We start from the raw sequence: 23015 nt of genomic DNA on the forward strand, positions 1-23015 counted from the left end.
ATTCTTGTGAGCTACGGTGGCAATCTGTGCTCCCATTTCACTTCTATTACCCACAGATCAAACCCTTCTGTTTGCTCAGCATATTTTGTGGGCCCACTAAACTATCATAATTAAGCTCCACTTACACAGCTCTTACCACGGGCTGCTCATTACACTAAGTGCCTGATATGCATTATTTCACTTAATCCTACCCACCCTTTGAGTTATGTACTATTATTCTTTTCATTTTGTAGATGAGAGGTAACTTGCCAAAGTCACACACTAGCAAGGGGCAGAGCTAGGATTTTCAGCCAGGCAGGATGACTCTGCAGCCTACGCTGTCCTGTTTCCCAATTTCTGCAAACATTCAGAGGACAGCGATCTGTGTAGCAAATGCTAAAACACTTCCATCATACCCATGTCCCTGTCATACCCATATGACATGTGACTCAACAGACGTTAGGTTTCCTAGCATGACCAGACCAGGGGCCTTAACAGTTCCTTCAGCTTTTCCATTACCAGGTGTCAAGTGCTTCTTTCTTTGAACACCTTGAGGAACTCCAGCGCTCTTCAAGTCACTAATGTGTGTGTGGAGCAACCTATGGGGCTCCTTCTATGTCATGCTCTGGCCTGGGCTGCGTGTTTAAGGCCGGGTTGGGGGAAGAGCTCACCTGAACACACGTACTCCTTTTTCTGCACATCCGCCACATTGAAGCCCCTCAGGTGCACAGGAGCCATGCAGAGTGTGAACTGGCCAATCGTCCGCCGCTGGCGAAGCCAATCTGAGAGCCAGGCCAGGTGGCAGTCGCAGTATAAATGGTTGGAGTGAAGACGCCTGGGAGAAGGAGAGACAGAGGGAAGGTGCGGTCACACAGTGCTGAGCAGAGTGGACCAGGCCTCTACTGCCCCTTTCCCCAGTATGACAATTCTTATGGCATAGGGAAGCCTTTTCCTTCGCACTCCCCCAAAAGCAGGAGCCTCAGCCCTTTTATGGCTAAGCCACAAATTATCTTCACATGTAGGGCACATCCAGTGGATGCCTTCAGGGTTCTGAGCAATTTCCATTTCTTAATAATGATTCCACCTTTTTTTTTCTCATACAAGGCAAGCCTCAGCTCATAGGAGACGGAGTGTGATATTATTATGGTGACAATACTGATTCAGGTCAAACTTACAAAGGGATGATTCTTGCAAATTTCCGTTCTTGCGCCAGCAGGGGTACAGCTAGCTTGAAACATGCTTCTCTATCTCAATGCCCGTCTGAGATGTCACTGTGACTGAGACCTGCCATTGCCATTTATCTGGCTCTCCTTCATCTCCTCCCTAAGTGTCCTTCAGAAGCCTGCTGCATGAACAGCTAACACCAAGACCACCTGGTCACACTGCACAGAGAAAGTAGGGTACAGAGAGAGGGTACTTTCTGAAAGGTGGAATGTCTCTGCTTCCTATTTAAATAAAGTGTTCATACTGGATGGCAGCACTCCATAGCAATCTCCGTGGTTCCCTCCCTCTCTTGCCAAGTTCAATTCCAGCTGGTATATTTGCTTTTCTGACTGATTTAGGTGCCTCTGAAAAAATTTTCTAACAAGTTGCAGACTCTGGCTTTTCTGCTCTGGGAGCTGGGATTCCAGATCAATTTCTTGCCCTTGAATGAGTAGAATCCCTGGAGGGATCTGCCTGTTGCTCTGCTGAGGGAATCCCAGATAGTTAAAGGACTTGAACTTCCTTTGCATGGGCTAAAAGTTCTTCTTCAAGGACTCTATCAGGATCTCCAAGTTCTGTATTCCCCATGTCCTTTGGTTGTTAGAAATAGTGGTGGGGAGTTGAGCAGCATTAGAATTGGGTTTCTGATGCAAATGTCAAATGCCTGATCCTGGACATGCTAATCAGCCAGCAGTTATCTTGACTCTCAAGTGCTCTTTGTCAAGCCTCTTAATATTGAGTGGCAGCCCAAAGGAGTGGTGTGGGCCACCACTATGCCTACTGTGGGAAAGCTGAAGGGCTCTCGACCACATTCCACTCAGCGTAAGGTCCACATTGCCAACACTGGCCAACTAATGGGCTGCGTCTGGCGGGGGCCTTCCTGCCACTGCATGGCCACAAGCCCCTGGCAGGCTGGAACCACAGTAAGGGGCCTCAACTGCTGCAGACTCCATCATTTCAGACTCAATGAACTCAGATCCCACAGGAAATGCAATTTTTCCTGCTAAAAAATTGTGTACAGCTTTTTATGATTTTGTTTTTTAAATGATTTTTTAAAATGTTACTGTCTTTTGTATTTCATGGTAAGTCTAGCACACTTTCAGAAGCTTCCAGGCCCTAGACATGGCAATTATATGGGACCCAAGACATTTTCCCCTTTGAGTTTCACAGTCAGACCCCCTGAACTGAAGCAAGCATGGCTCCCTCCCAGCCTGGACTCTGGACACAGGTTCAGCAGTTGGGAAGTGATGGGAGACCAAATTCTAAACTGATAGGGGGACCTCAACACCAGGAGGAAAAACAAGACCTGTGTCTAACTGTGAGCATGATCTTTTGGTGCTTAGAGCGAGGGAAGGTATGGCAGGGCACTTTCCGCTGGTAACTATTTCCTAAAAGGCAGGCTGGAGAGGAGGGGATCCCAAGGTCAGGAAGCTCCCACCAGGTATCAGTGCTGCTCAGGGAATTGGTAGCCATGGGACAAGGTGGGACACAGGGCAGGCTGCGGGGACAGTGCAGGCTGAGGTGTGCCGGTTGACTCAGAACCATTTCATTAGCTTGGCTTTTGTGTGAAAAGGCAGTCGCCTTATTTGGCAGCAAGGTATGGATGCTAAGGCTGAAGGGATTCACTGTGAGGCCACGAGCACGGTCCCTGAGGCAAATCAATGAGAACAAGTTCCCGTCAAGTCCAATTGAGGGTAAGAGATCAACAGGACAACAAAAATGAGGTTTGGGTAAGTCAGCTCCTTCCTGAGCTGATTAACTTCTGAGACAACCAACATGTCAGTGTTTCCCTCTTGGCAGCTTATGCCTGGGTTGGTTTTTCTCAACCCTGGCTGGAAGTAAGCTGCCTCTCTTCTTGACCTTGCTATAGGTATTCCAAGCCCTGTGTCCTAGGAATTCCTCCCCTCCCAATCTCCTCTCTAGGGAGTTCTGTACTGAACTCCCTGAGCCCATGTGGAAGCCATGCAAAGTTTCTTGTCAAAAGCCAGGGCAGAGGACAAGCTCCGTCCCCTCCTATAGGAAGGGTACCCACTGAAAGTGCCAGGAGATTCTCTCAAGCCACCTTCTTGTCATGTTTGGGAGATCAAACTCAGCAATAACACCCAAAATACTACTATTAAAAGAAAAATAATTATGACGATCATAAAACTTGAGCTTGGACATTGCTAGGAGTAGTTCTAGTCCTCTGAATTGAGAAGAGAAATAATTTCAATTCCTTTCAACAGTTTGGTGGGTTGTGATGGTGGTGGCCTGAGGGATGGTGGCCTCCATCAGCTGTGGGGCCTGTGGGAGCTCTGGTCTCCTCCTCCGCTCACCTGTTCTGTGTTTGTTCCTGCTGACTGTAAGAGCTCAGGCTTTGATGTCAGACTGCCCAAGTCTGATGTTGGCTCTGTGCCTTCAAACTTTGGGCAGTGATTTAACTTTGGACCTCAGTGGTATCAGCTATGAGGTGGGGGAGTTAATGATGCTTCCTTCCTAGGGTCCTGTGAGGATCAAAGTGGGAAGTGCTTAGCACCAGGCCTGGCACATGGTTAACCATGAGGTGAATGGGTGCTATCACTGAGACTCCAGGGAGACTAGCTCCAGACTGCAGACCCTTCCCAACCTGTGGCCCTCCTCTACAAGGCTACGATTTCTTCTTCAGATGCCAAGGCATCCAGGAGACTAGGTGCTTCCTACACGCCATTCTGTAGCCTTTTACCAATGGGCACGTCATATTCCATGTTGATGAGACCACCTTTGCAGAACATAAGGTGAATGAATACAAATACCAATTTACAAAAGGTGCCTTTTAGCCACAGACGCTAAATTAAATTTCCAGCAAATCCTTTTAGAGAGGGTCAGTGTTCATTTTCTATAAAATGTGGCTTTCTGAATTCAATATAAAAGCTTTCCTTTGGAAATCCCATTTATGACTTCCTTCCTCTCTCCTCCTCCCTCCTCCACCATCACCAGCCCCACCCCCCAACTCTTTAATTACAGTGAAGGGGGATTAGTCAGCTCATCTCCAGGGAGTTCTATACAGAGCCATCTCTGAAATTAAACTAAAGAGAAAATGGCAGCAGGCAGGAAGCAAAGAGAGCAGACAAGATTGATTGATTGATCTGAACTCAGAGACAAATGTTCAGGACTATGAAGAAGAATGACAACAGAAACAAGGAGATAAAACTGTCCCTCCCCTGCCTCCTCCCAGTGCACCCTAAACAAGTACCTAAGGTCCAAGCCTAACCACCTGCCCCAACTCCCATGGAACCAGCAAACTCCCATTATTGCTGCTCCTCAACTGAAAATCACAAAGATGGAAAGTATAAATCACAGAGGAAGACTCCCCAGGAGCTGGGCTGCTGCTTTCTGCAGGTGAGAGTCATTTTTCTTCCATGCACCTACTTGTCTGAGGTGACGCAGGCCCAGTGTCCGGAGATTCACTTTTGGCTCCTTGCCTGGGAGCCCTGGGCTACACATTTCCCCCGCTCAATTGTGGTTTGCAGGGGACTTTGAAGAGATCTTTGAAGACCAACTGGCTTCTCCTTAAAATTCTATGAATGTACCATCCCATTTTAAGGGGTTGGGAAAAGGACAAATTTTCCTGGCTGAGTTATGCTATTGTGTGATTAAGGGAAGAATTTGGAGAGAAAAGATGGAGCTGACCTCAAATTGTTGTGTTCTTTACAATAACTAGTATTTGTGCGTGCACACCATGCACCAGACCCTTCACGTGTTAAAGTGTATTTCACTCTCATAATGACAATGAGGTGAGCATTTATTAACCCACTTTCCTTGAAGCACAGAGAGGAAGTGGCAGAGCTTGCATTTCCACCCAGGTCAGCCTGACTCCAAATCCTGTCCCCTTCTGAGGGGCTCTGCTCTGCTTCCTTGTAAAGTGCCCCACTGGCCTTTGCTTCGTCCTCACCTGAGGTGAGATCACGTTCTCATGAACATTCTCATGGCTCTCACGATATAGAGCGTGAAAATCTCTTGGGGGGGGGGCTTGTTAAAACACACTGTGGGATCTTCCCACAGGTCTGGGGTGGGGCCTGGAGATCTGCTTCTGTAACAAGTTTCAGGTTGCTGATGCTGCTATTCCAAAGGACCCCATTCTATGAATCTCATGTATTCCATGATGCTTGGGGTCATAGATAAGCATAGATAAGCTGGTTGTTTGGAATGTTCTAGATGTCTGGATAAATAATATGATGCTAATGCTATCATTTATATCATTTACTCTCTAGCATATGCCAGGTGCTATGCATATGTAAAGCCACCCAATCCTCATCATTGCCCCTGTTTATAGAGGAGGAATTCTAGCGCTTTGCCTTGGCCCCAGATGCACTGGCTGAAAGCTCCCAGGAGCTGGCTTTCCCCTGAGGCTGCCAAGCAAGCACCACTGAGCCTCCACCAACACAGAGCAAGCACTAAGCATGAAGCTCTTTGAAAGGGCAACCGAGCCCATCTGCAGAGAAACCTATGAAGGGATTTCTGGCTGAGAGTTGAGGGGAACTTCCACATAATTCAGCCTCTAGAACCTCTCTCAGTTCTGGACATCACAGGGGAGATTTGCTTTGCATGCACATTCTGGAAGGCTTAACCCTATGCAAGGTCTTAAAAATAAAGGACCAAGTCAGTGCATCTCAGTATCAGATTATCATCCAGGGAGCAGGTAAGCTGGGGGATGCAGTGGGTAGGGTCTTTCTTGGGGTGGGATAGAGAGAAGGGACAAAGACTCCTTCTCTTCCACCATTCCCAGAGGGGAAAACAGCCATTGGCAATACAACAGAACTGTTCATGGCACATGACATTAGCTAAGCAATGTGAATCATGACATCACCGTTCTGCATGTTCTATGACAAAGGACAATTAACAACTTTTTAAAATCAAGGTGAGAAAACAGAACAAGCACAGTACAGGGAGAATTCCCACAGGCTCAAGATGACAGAAATGAGTCTGTCTGGTGCAGAATGGTGGTTCAGAGTCATGGGTGACACCGTGACCCTTCCCTGTATCCATCCTCCCTCACCATCTCACCCCTTAGTAAATAGCAGGACACATTGGAATATAGGGACTGTCTGCCTGGGCTAGCTGACAGGTGTCATCGGCAACTAGAGAGCTGAGCTTTGGCAGTAGGTAGGGGACAGGCAGGCGAGGAGCGGGGACCTGGGGCCTGTACTCACAGAGTCCGGATCTTCGGCATGTGGTTGAAGCTCGTGACCAGGATGCGGCTAATGTTGTTGTTATTGAGGGTGCTGTGGAGACACAGGGAAAGGAAGAGGTCAATGAGGAGCAAGATGGGGGCATTGAAATGTCACAGAAGGCGGGGCAGGGACCAACAGTCAACAGCCACCAGCCAATCATCAGGGCAGCTGGAGACAAGGGACAGATCTCTGGCTGATGAGAGACTCCTCTGACTTCCTTATTCCCCAGGTTCCTCCTGCTGTTCTCCTACAGCACTGGCTTGTCCACTGTGAGCAATGACACCCTTTCCTGATCCTACTGTGTGCTGAGCACTTCATTGGGACAGCCCTAATTCCTCTAAGGATCCAGCCAGTTGCATGTCCTCTTTTAGAGAGAAGGAAACAGATGCCTGGCATTTTGCCTATAACGCACAGACCCACAGCAGTGGACGTTATGCTGGTGTCGTCGAAGGCTAAGGGGCACAGAGAAGTGAGTAACCTCCAGCAACCTCACCCTAGCTGCTAGCGCTGCAGGTGGCTGAACCCTGCCCTCTCCTGCTCTGTTCCTTGCTGGGTCCACATTCCATCTATTCACACATGAGGCCACAGGAACAGGTTTTCCTGCACTTCCCAGGCATCTGCAAGCATATCTCATCTCAAGTGCATTGGTAAGCTCCATGGGGACATATGACTTGCCTCCATCTTGCTCATGATCACAGATGGGGCTCCTACAGTGACCAGGACTTCTGCACAAGGAAAGGTGTGAGGAGGGACAGAGTGGGACTGCTGAGGAATGAAGTCGGGCTACAGGCGAGCACTGCCAGCCTTACCCGTCTAGGGAACTATTACGAAGCCCAGGGGAACAGGGCAGCCAAGGAGGCCATGGGCAGAGGCCTGCAGCACTTAGCAGCAGGGGCCATCTCAGGTCGCGCACTCAGGGACTCCCTTAATAGAGAGGCCACAATCCATGGGCCCCCCACCTGCCTCGTTGCACCTGAAAGCAAAAGTTGGACACACCCCTCACCACCATCATGGTGGCCACCTGCTCCTGTGCCCTCCCTTTTTCTTTCTCTCCAGGGCCACATCTTTTCTCATCAGCCCAACTCCTCTCATCCTTTCTTGGGCCCACACAGGTCCCCACTGGCCCAGGAAGGGGGCCTTCCTTTGGAAGTTTCATTGGTTATATGACTTCTGCACTGGCCACTTGGTAAACATAACATCTTCCCCCTAAATGCCCTCTACAAGCATAAGCTCTCTAAAGGTGGGGTATTTTCTATGTTGTGCATGACTTATAGCCCCAAGGCCTGGCTCAGACGTGGTTCAAATTGAGTCTGGCCATTCCCTAGGTAGTGCAGTCTTGGGCAAGTTAGTAACATCACTTATCTACAAATTCTTCATCTGTGGAAGGAGGCAGGCACTTACAGACTGGGAAAGGCTCAGCATATAGTATGTGCTCAGTGAACACGCCACTGTTACTAAAAGAGTGGGGAGAATCTAGTCCTGTCCTGGTCATTTCTATCCCCTCCCCCAACCTCTACAGAAATAGAAACAGAGCTCCACTGAGCACATAATAGCCCCCATGCTCACCCCACCCACCCATGGGTCCCTGCACAGATTCTTTCTTTAGCTCCTAATGACTGTAGTTTAGAGCAGGATTCCAATACTCACATGCCCCCACCTCAGATGGTTCCTCTAACCCACCTGGTCTACTTGTCATTTGCTTGGCCAATGAGACTCAGAGGGTCTGCTTACCCAGAGGCATAGCACTTGATTCCTGACCCTCCCTCATTGTTCACTGTGCACCTACCACATGTCTGTCCCTGTGTTAGGATGCAGGATGGTAAGAGGAACAGGCGGACCTAATTTACATGGCTTGCTTCTGCCTATTCTGTGACTGTGCTACTCCGCCTGTGCAGAGAGTTGCCTTTTATGAAGTTGAAACTACTTAGCTGTTTTGTTTGTGTGGCTCATCTTTTCTGTGTGTGTGGGTGGGGGGAAGGGACATCCATCCTGTCTCTGTGCACTCGGGAAACCTTATCTCATCAGACAGTGCAGAGATATTCATCACTCCCATCAGACCAGACTCTGCCGCATAGGATTAGGAAGGCCTCCAGGGCAGATCGGAGGCTCTCATTTCTTCTCTGTCCACATCAGAGTTCTAGCCTCCACACTTGGGCAATACTTAGATAGGTTTGTTGACTGACTACCAGACAAAAATCTGAGCATCTCCTTGTCTCTCAAAGGCAAGGAATAGGAAGCCTTTGAAGAGACAGGGCTTCTTCTGGACCATGTTGCTTATCATCAGGGGGAGTTCGCAGCCCAGCCCTAATGAACTGAATACATGGTACAATTATACATGGGCTTCGACTGAACTGCGTCTGGCAGTGGTCTGGCAGTGATGACTTATTAATGTATTACTACACTGATATTTAAATGTGAGCCATAATGAGAGCCATAAAACATTTACGATAATAGCAATTATTCCAGAACCAAAATGACTAAACACAGTATTCAGACTTTCATGATTTGCAGCTTGGGGCTGGCCAACCCAGAGATGTCAGAGGGTGGCTATCCTCTTAGACACGGATCTCTCTTGCAGCTACAGCTTCTGTTTCCCTAAGAAATAGATTTATTTTATTTCTAGCCCCTGGAAGCTTTTGCTCATGAAGAGAGCATTGTACTCTTTGTGGTTTTGTGCCTGAGCAGCTGGCATTCAGCAGAGGAACTGTCATATCCCCAGTGCAGAGTTCTGAGCATGGGCCTTGGTTTAGATTCTGACTCTGCCACTTACAGCCTATGTCATCATGGTCACTCTCTTCACCAAAGTTTCCTCCTTGTAACAGGGAGATGATGATAACCCTGACCTCAGAGCGCTTTTGTGGTGATTAAGTGAGATGATATTAATAGTTACCAACATTAACAGAGAGCTTTTTGTATATTATAGATGGGCTCTGGCTAAAGGAGCTCCACCACCCCATCTCATTCAATTCCTCTGATCACCCCGCAAGGAGGGAATTCTTATATCTCCATTCCATGAATGAAGAATGAAACAGGTAGTGTAGCCAAGATTTAAATTCAAGCCAGTCTGACTCCAGGAGCAAGGTCTGTATCTGTCTCCTCTCACTGCTGTAACAGAGGACCATGAATTTAGTGGCTTAAGTTTAAAGTCTTACAACCTGGAGGTCATTGTCCCAAGTGGGTTCTTGGGGCTGTTTCTTCCAGTGGCATCAGGGAGAAGCCTCAGTTTCCTTGCCTTTTGCAGCTTGTAGAGGTCACTCATACCCTGGACCATGACTCTTCGGGGTCACTCCATCCTCCAGTGAACTTGTTATGATCTCCTGCCCCATCTTATAAAGACTTTGGTGATTGCATTTATAGCCTCCCGGATAATCTTACCTCTCAGGAGCCTTAATTTTAGTCACATCTGCAAGGTCCCTTTTGCCATTGAACATAACGTTCATAGGTCCCAGGAATGAGATGTGGACATATTTGGGACCCATTACCCAAAACCCAAAAAGGGTTTTGACCACAAAACCCTTGCAAAAGAATATATAAAGCACTTAGTACACAGCAGTGCCCCCGTGGACTCTCAATGATCATCAATAATGATTCTGGTGACTTGGGCTGGTTCAGTCCTGTACTTTATAACATAGTTTCACATTGGTCTAATTTGATACTTATAGTCGGCTGATTCTCCCCATTTTAAAGATGAGCAAATTTGAGGCTAAGGTTCTCTACATATTTCTCCCTGATATACCCACTGTCTCCTGTTCTAGGATAAGCCTGCCACTCCATCCAGATCTTTCCTGTCATACTCACATGGGAATGGAAACACCTGAACAAACTGTTCTGTTGCCTCTCAGTTTATAAACCTTGTTGGGAATTAGCAAATAGAAAAAAGGTTTGTTCCAACAGTGACACTATCCCACCTCTCCATTGGATCCCTGGTCCATGCTAAGTTAGGGGTCACCTCATCACCTCATCTTATCTACCTCCATCCTCCGGAGGAGCTTTTCCAGTTTCAGAGTCTTCCTTTGACCTCATTCTTCTCATCTGGACATATTTTGAGAAAATATGCCTCCCTCCCCAATTATCCAGGCAGTAGTTGGCAGATTTATCCTAAGTAAATACTCTTCATTCAGCATTTTCCATCAGGTTTCAAGTACAAGTTCAGGGTCAAATTAATTCTGTAAATTTCAGGACTGTCCAGTATTTTTGTATCTTTGAAAGGTACTGAATGTGCATTTCAGCATTAACTAGAAATAAAGTCAATTCTCCTCCCTGTGTGGTGGAAAAGATAGTATACCTACCTCTTATTTCTGTCTTATAAATTTCCTGCTGTTTATAAATACACATTTATATTGAGGCTAAATTTGACTGTTATACTGTCCAGTTGCCCTTTGCTTTATCATGATTGGAATATACATAACTAACGTACAAAGTGATTATTTCCCATATTAAAACGATCCATTAGGACAATGCCACTCCTAGCAATGCATCCATTCTTTCTTGGTGGTGAGCACTAGAAAGGCTGGACCAATATTTTTTCCTAGGCCACTGAGGGTTAGTGTACTTATCTCTGCTCCTGGAGTGCACAGATTCAACGTTTGTGTCAGGGAAGAGCTGGCTCTGGTTCTTGTTGCTCACTGCTCACCTGGGTGCCAGGGCAAGACAAGGGATCCCAGCCATGGTGAGTGCACAAGGCAGCGGTGCAGATAATGGTCATCTCCAGGGACCGGGTACGTGCTGCCCACAGACCAGACCCCAGGCCATGTAGCCTGTAATTGTCAATAAAGTTTTACCCATTTATTTCCATGCTGTCTGTCGTAGCTCTTGTGTGACAATGGCTGAGTAGTTACGGCAGAAACCGTATGGCCAGCAAAGCCTGAAACATTTACTCTCTGACTTTATATAGAAAATGTTGGTTAGCCCTTGGCTGCTCTAGAACTGGACTGTTCAAGTTCTGCCTTTGCCAGGGAGTAAGTGTGACATGTGACCAGTCGTAACTGTTCTGAGAGATGAGCAGATGCCAACAGAGTCTTTCAAAACTTAAAATCAACAAGAAAACAAAAACAAAAACATATTTTCAGGAAACCTCATGTGGCAAGTAGGAAAGCTGGGTTTCAAACGCAAGCTGTCAGACTCTAAAATCCACACCTGGGCCACCACCCCAGGCTCCCACCATGCCCAACCTTCGATACCAGGATAGAGTCAGAACTGGTACAAGAGATAGGGCCTGTGAATCTATGCCAGGTTGGGTGTGGAGTGAACTTGGGCAGTGGTGTGCCAAGCTTCACCTTTATATCAGAGAGGCCTTGCTAGGCCCCACCCAGGCCCCTGCATCAGAATGCCCCAGCCCTGTGTGTTTTAATGGCCACCCAGAGGACCCTCATGCACAGACCTAGAAAAATGCTGAGAAAAGAATCTTTCCAAAAGTGCAAAGGAGAGCAGGAGGGTGCCCCTGCTGCACTGGGTCCCAAGGCCTTCTTGTTGATAGTGGCACAGTATCTTCCCACTCAGGAAGAGGCTGGAGTTCTGAGGTGGCGGGCAGTCCTTAAAAGAGGTGGCTGGAACCACCCTGCAGAGCTTCAACATGGCTTCTTTCCCTGTCCCCACTGCTCTCTGCTGAGTGCCAAGGTGCGCTTCTCTTGCATCACTTGAGACAGCCATCTTGCATCTGGAGAGGCTGCGACCAGCTCTAGCCATGCCACCCTGGCAACCTTAATGAGGCTGACATTTCCCTCTGTCTTCCCTGATTAGGCCACCACTTTATCACTGTGCTTTCTTGGCTCTGGGTGTAATCTGCGTGTTGTGTGTCCATAACACCATGTAATTGGCTCTAATGCAACAGTATTATCTGCGAGCATGTATCACATAATTGCAAAAGCAAGCATCTGCCATGGTTGCCACTGTAGCCTCCCAGTGTGCCAACCCCCCTAGGTACTCTTGGAAACCCGCCTCTTCCCCCACACAGTGAGGACCCAGGCTCCTCAGGTGAGAAACTCTTCATTCCCTGTCTCAGACAGGGTGAATTCTCCCCACGGCTAGATAGGCAAGGTTGCTCCCTTCTTGATGGTCCCCAAGAAGACTCTGTGAGTCATCAGCAGCCATGGCAATAGGATTTCTTTTTCAAGTGAGCTTGGTCATGTTCCCACTTGTCATTACACAGGTGAGTGTCCAAAGCCAACACTCCAACCTTGAGAGGCAGAATCACCTCCAAGAGTTCCTATATTCGATTCAGAGGAGAGGACACACTGAAGTAGGCAGAGTCCTTCCTGAAGAGCAGCTGAGGGTAGAGAGGGCCTGGCCTGGCGGGCAGTATCTAACTGCTGGCATCCGGGGAGGAGAAATGGAGGGGGGCCAGCAGTGTATGAACCTAAATGGGGAGGAGGGGTTCCCTGCTGCCCCTACTTCTTGCTTGGCTCAGACAGGACAAGAGAAATGAAATTTCTCTTAGGTGCCAGCATGGCTGGGCACTTTCCACACATTATCTCATTTAATTCTCTCTATAACCCTGAGATTCTATTGTTATTTCCTTTTGGAAGCCCAGCAAGATCAATGAATTCTGCTTAGCTCACACTGCTATAGAGTTATGAGACAATATTCAAACCTGGGAGATGTAATACCAGGACTTATATTATTAAGCATTATATAAACTGCCTTTTATAGCTAGGCACAGGAGCACACACCTGTAATCCTAGTGGCTTAGGAGGTTGAAGCAGGGAGATTTTGTGTTCAAAGCCAGTCTCAGCAAATGCGAGATACCAAGCAACTCAGTGAGACCCTGTCTCTAAATAAAATACAAAATAGGGCTGGGAATGTGGCTCAGTGGTCGAGTGCCCCTGGGTTTAATCCCTGGTACCAAAAAAAACAAACAAAAACCCCCAAACAACAACAAAAACCTGCCTCTTATAGAAATACCTTTAGGCAGACTTCACCCAACCAATCTCACGAACCATGTGGGTGTGGGGGCATTGGGCTTGATGCCCAGCCTGCTTGGAGACAATGACATCACACAACTCCATCCTGTGCCAGGAGCAGAAGACTCAGCTTGGGCAATGAGGATGGTGGTAGAGGCCACACAGAAGGAAGGATAACTGTGTCTCAAAGCCTTAGAAAGTCAAGGTTTGCCAACTAGTTGGTGTTTCCCGAAGCCCCCATGGCCCTTGCTGTTGGATGGGTCGGTGGGATTTTTAAGAATATGCTGAAGAACCAAGAACCAGATCTGTTCTTTAAGCAAAGTCCATTGTTGGCTGTTTAGAGTGGGCGAAAGGGGTCCCTGGGGGCGGGTGGGGCAGGAGGAACAGGAGGGAGGCAGGAGAAATGAGAGTGGGAAGCCACCTCTCACCCATCTGTCACCTGCTCTCCCTCCTGAAGGGTCCTGGGTGCTGCACATTTCGAGTTCCTTGATGTCCCCATGGGTCATTTAAATTAAAGCTCATAACCATCGTGTGGGCACATAATGAAAACAACCAATGCCACGCTGATGAGCCATCGCTTTCAACTGTTAGGAAACATAACGACCTCGCGAGGGGCCTTGCTCACTGACGGATAGCAGTCGGGCTCTCGTGTGACACCTCAAATTAGCAGCCAAAGCAATAACAGCTGGGGTTTTTGTCTCAATATTTGTTCCCGACTCTAAAGTGATTTGGCACCGGGTGAGCATTATTTTTAAACACACAGCTCTCACGGCCAAGTAACGTTTTAAATGGCCTCCAGGTGTCATGTAAAACCTACAGAAATAAATAAAAACAATCAGCTGCTGATGTGGGCCTTTGATGCTACAGATTCCTTAACAAAAGGACTTGTCTTCCGCTCTTCCTTCATTATATATTCACATTATGACAGGCACAAACCCGTCTCCACCCACTGAGCAGAGCCTTGGTGTTGAAGGAGAGAGAGAGAAAAGATGCTTCTAAAAAGTGTATAAAATGGAAGATCAAAAGAGGAAGATGAATCCTCAACTCCCACATGGCTCCGACCCTCGACTGCATAATCATTTACCATGCGCCTGTGTTTCTGGAGCCCTGATTGGGGAGAAGTCCTTATCCACTGAGACGGTCACACAGAGTGCCTAGTGGTGACTCCACCGTTCAAGTGTCGTCCCACGCCAACGTGAAGGAGGGGCCTGGATCCTGCAATTCTTTTTCACCGTCTACAGGGTAGGAGCCTCGGCAATCTTGTCTACTGAATTATTGGAAACCAGGTAGCTCCAGCTCGCCAAGATACCCACAGTGGGTCGAGGAGGAAAGAGTGGCCTCCAACTGGACAGGTGAGTCTGTAGTTAAGAAGGGAAAAAAACAGACAATATCCCTCTCGATCCCTGGGTGCCTTGCCTGGTAAGCGAGGAAGGAGGGTGGAGCTTTTGAACACTCCCTGACATGCACGCCTGGCGCCCACCAATGCAGCGCTATTGGGACAGGGCAGAAGACCAGGTTGTGCTTCGTTTAGGCAGAGCCTGGCCCAGTGTCTGGCATGATAAAGATTTACTGAATTGGTCTGGTGAGTTTCAAAACATGAAGGGTCATGTTTTTGGCATCTTTTGAGAAAAATAAATTTCCACTAAGAATAGCCTTCTGGGCTGATGCAGGGGCATGGGCTCAGCTGTCTACAAAGGGAGGCTTGTCACATAAGTGGGCTGTGTAGGAACCTAGTAGACAGCCTTCCTCAATGGACCAGTCACTTCTCATTCCTAGAAACTGTGCTAAGCTGGAACGTGGGTGCAGTGTAGCCAGCTCTTCCTGCCCCACCCCACAAGGAGAAAGTGAGACGTCTAGAATTTCATAGGAAGTCTCCTGGTTTTTTAATATTGGAAACTAAATCACTTTAAAAAACAAAACCCACAGGTGAACCGCCTGGAGGCTGGGTTTGGCTTGCAGGTACATTTTTATGGCCTGAACCAAAAGAACTAGCAATTTGAATCCCAAAGTTAAATCTGTTAAGATAATGAGAGCGTTTCGGTGGCATGCTGGTAAAGTGTGGCTAAAGCCTTCCTTTGGCACTGCGGGTCCTGAAAGCCACTGCCAGCTGAGATGCACTTCAGGAACCCACTATTCCAATCCACTATCTTTAAATAATCAACAATCATCCCACCGTTTTCCCCTGAACTATCATCCCTTGGTGACAAAGGGCCTGGAGAAAGTGTCTGTGTATGAAGGAAGACTGTCACTCCAGGCAGGTTGGGAACAGAGCCCCACAGAACTTCGGCAGAAAACCTGCACAGGGTGGTGTCTGCAGCTTCTGCTCTTGGCTGAGATGCCAGAGAGGTCTTGCTTTACCCTCTGACACTTGCAAGGGAGGTACTCTCACAGGGAGCTGGGTGACATTTGTACCTTGGCCCAGCAGGACTCGTAAACAGGACTTACTTACGGGGTCTCTAGTTTGGATTCCATGGTGTGGTCTTCCTTCTCCAAGTTGACCTCGGACTGAGCAGTAACCTGTTAGGGCACTGGGTGGTCATCCCCCAGGCTGGGCCACATACCCGGAAGGCCTTATAAATGCAGGATGCTGTCCTCAAGTTGAATGCAAAATGTTCCCTTTGGCAAAACACTGGGGATTAAGGGCCGCTGGCACAGACAGGACATAAAGCCTGGCCTCACTAATTTTTGTTTCCTGTCTGTAATACAGAGGACAGTCAGGCAGCAGTGAATGCTGCTAGATAAAGAGCTGAGAGGCCTGTTTTCTGGCCTGGGTCTTCCATGAAATTTTCCTATGGTTACGGGCAAGTCACTGAACTTTTCTGGGGAGTTTCTTTCTTTTAAAATGAAGTGGTGGAATCACGTGACCTCAGGTCTTCCTAGTTCACAGTTCCACTCTCCAAGTCCAGCAGGGTTGGTGCTGACTACATTGGTATTATTGAATTGGGAGCAGTTTTCCAAATGCCAGGGAAAGTGGTCATGGATGTCCAGATTTTCCCAGCTTTGCACAAAGGAAGGACAGCTGGCCAAACTCTCCAAGTTGCAACCAGCCCCCACTGTGCAGCATGTGAAAATAGTTGTGCAGATTTCTTTCTCTCTGTCTACAGCTACCTGGCTCAGCTTGCAGGGGTCAGAGGGCTTGCTTCCTTAACTGATGGCCACATTTCTAGCTGTCTGTGGAGACAAGTCCAGCCACTGGAGTGATGTTCCCACCCAGTTGACTTTGTGGAAGTCATTTGCAAGGCTGAGTGGAGGGAATCGTGGAGATCAGGAAATTAATTCATGCAGAAAGGACTTGGCTTTGGTGGGAAATGGTTTTGATGATGATAATCCTGGGTTTCAATGAAAGTGAATCTTTTGTGGGTAAATCTAGATGTATAAATTAAGATAGAGGAAGGCGCAGAGAGGAGGATGAGGAGAGTGGCAGATATTTCAGTGCATTTACTTTTAGAAAGCACTCTGTTTAAACTTTCTGCTCTTAATAAATGTCTAATGGCTGGAGAGGTGTGGAGCAGGGCAAACAGGAACAGGCTTGGTAAGAACTATGGAGGTTTGCAGAGGGCATGCCCTGTCCAAAGGGTGCACTGGCAGCCACTCTGTCCGAAACCTGTATTGTCCAATGAAATAGCTGTGAGCTAAATGTGGCAATTTAAATTCAGATGAATTAAAATTAAATAAGATTTTTAAAAATTCAATCTCTGAATTACTTGTGCCCCACCTCAAGTGCCCGAGTTACATATGGCTGGCAGCCACCACACTAGACAGCACAGATAAACAGCTCCTTATCATAGAAAGTTCTACTGGATGGTCCTGCTGGACAGGCAGGCCAGGGTTGTCACAGTTTCTAGATATTCAATGGAAGTTGAACTTCTACTTTTATATAAAATAACATGAATTTTTAATGTTGGCAATAGTTTTATTATTATTTTTTAAACACTGGAAGGACCACAAAATAAAGGTAAAACCTCATATTATCAGGTTTTATTTACTCTAACATGGACCAGCTGTTGGGGTCCTATGATTTAATTAGAAGACAAAAGGAAATGGACCCTAGAGCTTTCTGTGATAAGCCTGAAGAGTCCAAATATGACCAAGGAGAAGTGGTATCACTTCCCTTTGTTCTGCCTCCTCCCCTTCAGGACTCCTTTCTTAGTTCAAAAATAGGAAATGGAAAATCAGGGAAAATCAGGAATGCCTCTCCACGGCTCCCCAGCTCCGAATCTCCATCACCTGCCATCCTTCCTTCCGTAAAGCAAATTGGAAGAAGGAAGCCAATTTCCTACTTGAGTTTCAAAATCCTGGCTTTCAGGACCCAGTTCTGCCTCAGGTAAGCTGAGCCCTCGGGTCTTGAGCTTCCTGGGAGAAGATGGCAGCGGCCACAGTGGGCAGGTTTGGCTATTCAAGGGAACATGGCTCCTAGGCTTAGAGAACCCTGAGTGCCAAGAGATGAGAGCTGATCAGGGGGAGACATTCAGGCAACACACACAAACTCCTGTCTCCAGAGCCCCTGCTGGCTGCCGAGGGGATGGGGGAAGAGCAGAGCTGAGCATGGGGCAGGGGCCCTTCCTGACAGTCCAGTCCCACCTCTCACAGTGAATGGCCAATCTGTACTTTTGGTGGCTTTAGCATTTCCCACTGCCTCCCCTGCTCGACCCCAAGAGAAAACTCTTGGAAATCTTTTTTTACAAAGATACAGAGCAATTTTTTGAGTTTTCACTGGGACAAACCAAACCAAAATGCTGCTCCCAAACCAAGTTGGTCAAGTCAGAATTTTAGCCCAGAGATGGGGGACTGAGATCTGCAGTCCCTGGCAGCAAGGCCCCCACAACCTGACTCCTTTAGGTACCCTACAAAGGAGAAGTTAGGGGGAGGTTCATTGATTCTAGACCCTTTCTTGCTGATGCTGAAGAACAGTTTGGTGATCTCTGCCACACCCTCTTCCCCAGGAAGGTACACCAATACATTTTCAACCTCAGAGACTAAACCCACCTTTGGTTAACAGGGACAAGAAATCATAAGATATCCCCAGACTAAAGATACTTTCAAGTTCTGCTTATTTAAATGGAAAAAAAATGGTTTCAGATTTCAAAGTAATTTTTACTTTTTCCTTAAGCTGCTGTTCTAAAAACTCAGCTAGTCATTTCAAGAGCATAACTATCATCAAACCCAGAGTGGGTGACTCTGGTGTGTTGTGAGCACAAGGCTGTGTCGTGTAAACCCAGCCCCTGTCCTGACTCTCTGGGGCTGAATGGAAGGTGTTTTCTACAAAGTGCAATTTAATCCTGTTGTCTGAACAAATCACAATTTGCAGCAAAGTACCACCATCAACAAAAATTTGTATTCAGGGATATTTTAAGATTTTCATTAAGCAATGACAGTTCTATATTCAAAACTATTTCATGACTAAACACTCTAATTCTGAAGACTGTTAAAACCAATAAAATATTTGCAGCTCCTGGAGAAAATCAGATGAATGAAACATTTGGTAAATAAATGAAAATGAATCTTGTCTGTTAGAATACACCAATTTTCACTGTTGCTCTGATTTCATTCATTATTAAAAGGAAAAGAAAAAGAAAAAAACCCATTTATCTGGAGAAATACAAAATCAAAGATAATGTGAAGGATGCACGGTAGCAGTTTCACACTGCATTGTTCAACATTTAAAATAGCTCTGGGAGGACCACAATCTTAATTTTGCTCAGGGCTGAGACATAACAGAGGATCTAGAGGGACTGGGGCAGGGTGGGCTTCCGTGAAGTCAATTACTTTGATCTTGAGCTGGTGCTACGTGCTTTAACTGACTACCTACTATGTGCCAGGCTTCATGAGATGCTGGAGATGGCAATGTATTACAGAGTATTTAGCAACTTCAAACCCCACAGGTGTCCTGAGTGGGCACTGGCTGTGGGCACTGCCCGATGGAATCTCCTTTAATCCACACGCCTGACCTGAGGGTAAGTGTTTCCATTATTCAATAAGGAAATAAACCCTGAACATCAAGTCTGCTGGTGCTGGACTGGCTTCCAGTTCTGTGGGAGCAGGCTAACATCCAAAGTTCAACTGAGCTGTACATCTGCCTGCCTCGGGGGGAGAGGGGGTTACCAGCATTAGCTGGTAAGCCGAATTTTAAGTTTAGATCTAAGCCTCCTAACCATAACTTTCCAAAAAGAAAAACCGCGGGCCTGGTGCGGTGGTGCACACCGCAATCCCAGCAGCTCAGGAGGCTGAGGCAGAAGGAAGGATTGTATATTCAAAGCCATCCTCAGCAAAAGCGAGGCACTGAGCAACTCAGTGAGACCCTGTCTCTAAATAAAATACAAAACAGGGTTGGGGATGTGACTCAGAGTCCGAGTGCCCCTGAGCTCAATCCCTGGCACCCAGAAAAAAGAAAAGAAAAGAAAAACCATGGACCTGAATTATTCTGGGCGTTCCCTACAGCCAGTGACCTCACGAACACATATACTTAGTTCTATGGCATGCATGTTCTGGGGTGTATTTTTCTTTCTTTCTTTCTTTCTTTCTTTCTTTCTTTCTTTCTTTCTTTCTTTCTTTCTTTCTTTTCTTTTCTTTTTTTTCTTTTTTCTTTTTTTGGTAGCAGCATAAAGTGTAAGGGCTCAGATTTCAGGCAGAACTGAATTTGAGTATCGGAAGAAGAGTCCCTTCAATCTGCAAGTGTGACCCTGGGCAAGTTATTCAATTTCTCTGAGCTTCAGTCTAGACCTTACTGGTAAAGTGAGATTAATAGAATCTACCTTGTGACATTATGATGAGGATTTAGATAAGATGCTGCCCTCTAAAGTCTTATCACAATGTCTGGAGGATGCTCAGACGTGAAGGTAGGTGCTCAAAAGTAGTGGAGGTTCATACCTGGAGGAGGGAATGCTATTGATGACTATACTAACATCACTACATCACTTCATTGTGATATATTATCATCACATTATCATTATTTTTTGTTAATTAGAGGATCTGGGTCTATACTCAGAAGAAGATTGGTTGAAATGGAAGATGAATCACCATTTGCATTAAACTCTGACCTGGACCGACTTCCTAAATGTCCTATGACCTACTGCTGAGCACCGCTCATCCAGGACTCCATCATGAGAGTTAGCCACCTCGTCTGGGCAGCAGCACTGTTGTCAATTTATTTTTAATGCCCTCTTCTCATATCAGAAAAGGGCTTTCTTCTCCACTTATTTTTCTGTGTCTGCCTGTGTACTCAGGGTTTGGCAGTGTCATGTACCCATGTAGGCATGGTTGAAATACAACCAAACTGCCCTACAAGTTTGGTTAATTCCACTACTGCTTTAACTCTAGGATCTCTCCTCTCTAGGTGGGCTGAGTGGGGAATGCTCAGTGTACCAGGTAATGCAGGGGTCTGTTGCAGGGCAGAGGGGCAGCTCTTGTGATAAACATTTGGCACACCTCATTTTCCTGTGCATAAACCTAATTGCAGCCATTTCAAAAATCAAAGGGAATCTGGAGGCTACCTTAGCTTTTGACAAGAACTTTCCAGACGAATGAGACAAGACACATTCCTATTGCCTCTGCGTGTCCTCACTCAGTTTTGGGAGTCTTGGACTCCATTGTTCAGCTCTCTCTGTGTGCGGCCACTCAATAATTCTGGAAAGTGCTGGCCTAGGAGCTTCATTGGCCACTATGCTGGATGCACACCAGGTCCTTGCTTCTTGGATAGGCTCAAGCAAGGTTCCCTGGGCTGGCAGTGAACTTAAATGAGAAGGGGTCAGAGGCAAAGAGGAGTCACACACCCCATCTTAGGAGGGCAAGGGCTCCTCAGCCACGGTTGACTGCTGCAATGTGGAACTGTGGTCCCAGGGTTGCCAGTGCTTTGGGGTTTTTGAGAGAAACTGGAAATCTGGATTTTTATGTAAGCAATCCCGAGTTTTAAATATGAAATGCTAATTTCAATTTTTATAAAACACTCTACAGGACAAGAAAAAAACAATCTCATCTGTGGGTGCAATATGGGCTGTCATTGGTCTATGGTCTGGTTTGCAACCTCTGGTATTAAAAGAGCAGAAAGCTGGATCATCCCTTGATTTTGTCCTGCACAAATGTTTGCTCCCTACCAATCTCTGAAACAGTATCAAAAACTTAAAGGTGGGTGGATTCTGAAAGGACAAATTATGCTTGGAATCCCCAGTCTAACCAGTGGTTCCTTCTGAACAGCAGGGTGGCATGGAGACATCCACTGTGGGCAAAGACATGGAGTTAGGAGTCTGGCGCCCCAGATTCTTGTCTCTCTGCTGCAACCAACTTGCTGTTGACCTTGGGCAAGTCTAACAAGGGTCAGCCAGACGGCTGAGCCCAGTGAGGTGCTCAGGGTACAGTCCTGGCCCTTCTCTATGTGCCTTATCTGAACAATATAAGAGGTCATTCTAGAGACACCTAAGGCCCTTCCAGAATCAGGCTATTATGATGTCTAAATTTCCAAAACTGTCAGGTGACATAAATGGGGGCGAGATTTTCAAAACAATTGTCATCAACAGGCCTGTTTTATCTACATGAAATTTAGTGGGTACCAGTGACTTGTTAAGGGCAGACCACTTAGGGGAGCTGGGAGCATTTTTAGGACATGTTCCTGACATCACGCCTCTGGCATTTTTGACAATGTATCTTCTGAAGTTCTGATTTGTTACATTTAGCTGGGAAATAATATCTAAAAATACCTTTTCTTCCTCTGCAATACTATTGAAAAATTAATTACATATTTCATTAACCAGATTTTCTCATTTTTGCTTCATTTGTCCAATGCTCCCCCTCACCATTTAAGTGTTTTTCCCCCATGATGGTGTATGGGCCTGGTGTAGCTGTTGAAATACCTGGCTGTTCCTTGGCTAGCTGGCAGGGGCTGGTGATTCCTGACTGCGCAATGCTGGGAAGGTGGTCTTGGCGCATGTGATGGAGCATAAGCATGATTTGGAGAAAACCTAGCATGTGAATCACAAAATGCATAGAACAGGTGGAAACGAAAGGGCAATAATTTGGGTGACAAAAGGCAGTCTGATTCAGAAGCCTCGGTCTCTCAGTTAAGAATCATAAATGCCATGAAGTCAAGGCTGTGTTTTGGGGGGTTCTGGAAAACAGAGTCCCCATATATTAAGTGTCAAAGTCAACTGGCAATGAGAAGTGAGACAAATTATCTCTGCAACTATAATGTAAAACAGTGACGAAGCAGGGTTTTTTTCTTTCCCTGCAAATCTGATTTACCTTCTGTGGTGTGGGGACCTGCTTGCTGGGTAAAGGGAATGACAGAGACAAGTTTGCAGGCTTGTGGGAGGCCCCAACATGGGGCATTGACAGTTTGCCTAGCTCAGTTCTTAGAGGCCAGTTCACCGTCATCATCCTGCATTCAGCACACGCTGACCACGCTCCAGGGGAGTCAGACACCACGACAGCTTCCCCCCTGCCCTGTTTAAGTGTTTTGTCCCCTCTTTGGGTCATGTTGCTACGATGGTTAACTACACAGGCTGTGCCACCTAGTAGGTGAGCAGTGGCTCGGCTTCCCAGAGATTAGCTCCTCTGTGAGAGGAGGGGTGGCAACGGCAGCTCCATGAGGTTATGAGGCTGCACAGAGACAGCGAGTGCACAAGCACTGGCTATGGAGTGGCACTAGTAGCCACTTGCTGTTCATTTTCCTCGTCCTTCCTCTCCTGCAATGGCATGGAAGCCTTGGGACATTGCACCTTGTGCTTTCCTGTTTTTCCTTTCCTGATTGCCTGGG

General features: G+C 46.9%; 1 protein-coding gene across 4 annotated transcripts in view; it reads right to left on the reverse strand.

Annotated features, from left to right (window-relative positions):
• The window catches only part of Slit3 (slit guidance ligand 3), a 583956-nt gene that overhangs the window by 146101 nt on the left and 414840 nt on the right, over positions 1 to 23015 (reverse strand). For all 4 annotated transcript variants that reach the window (XM_078052276.1, XM_078052277.1, XM_078052275.1 and 1 more), the window contains exons 7-8: positions 6351 to 6422; positions 651 to 814 (exon numbers count right to left, since the gene is read on the reverse strand). In XM_078052276.1, coding sequence (XP_077908402.1) covers positions 651 to 814; positions 6351 to 6422 — 236 coding nt within the window. The remainder of the gene's footprint in view (positions 1 to 650; positions 815 to 6350; positions 6423 to 23015) is intronic.

The sequence above is a fragment of the Ictidomys tridecemlineatus genome, chromosome 1 (assembly GCF_052094955.1).
Source record: "Ictidomys tridecemlineatus isolate mIctTri1 chromosome 1, mIctTri1.hap1, whole genome shotgun sequence".
In the NCBI taxonomy this organism is placed as follows: Eukaryota; Metazoa; Chordata; class Mammalia; order Rodentia; family Sciuridae; genus Ictidomys; species Ictidomys tridecemlineatus.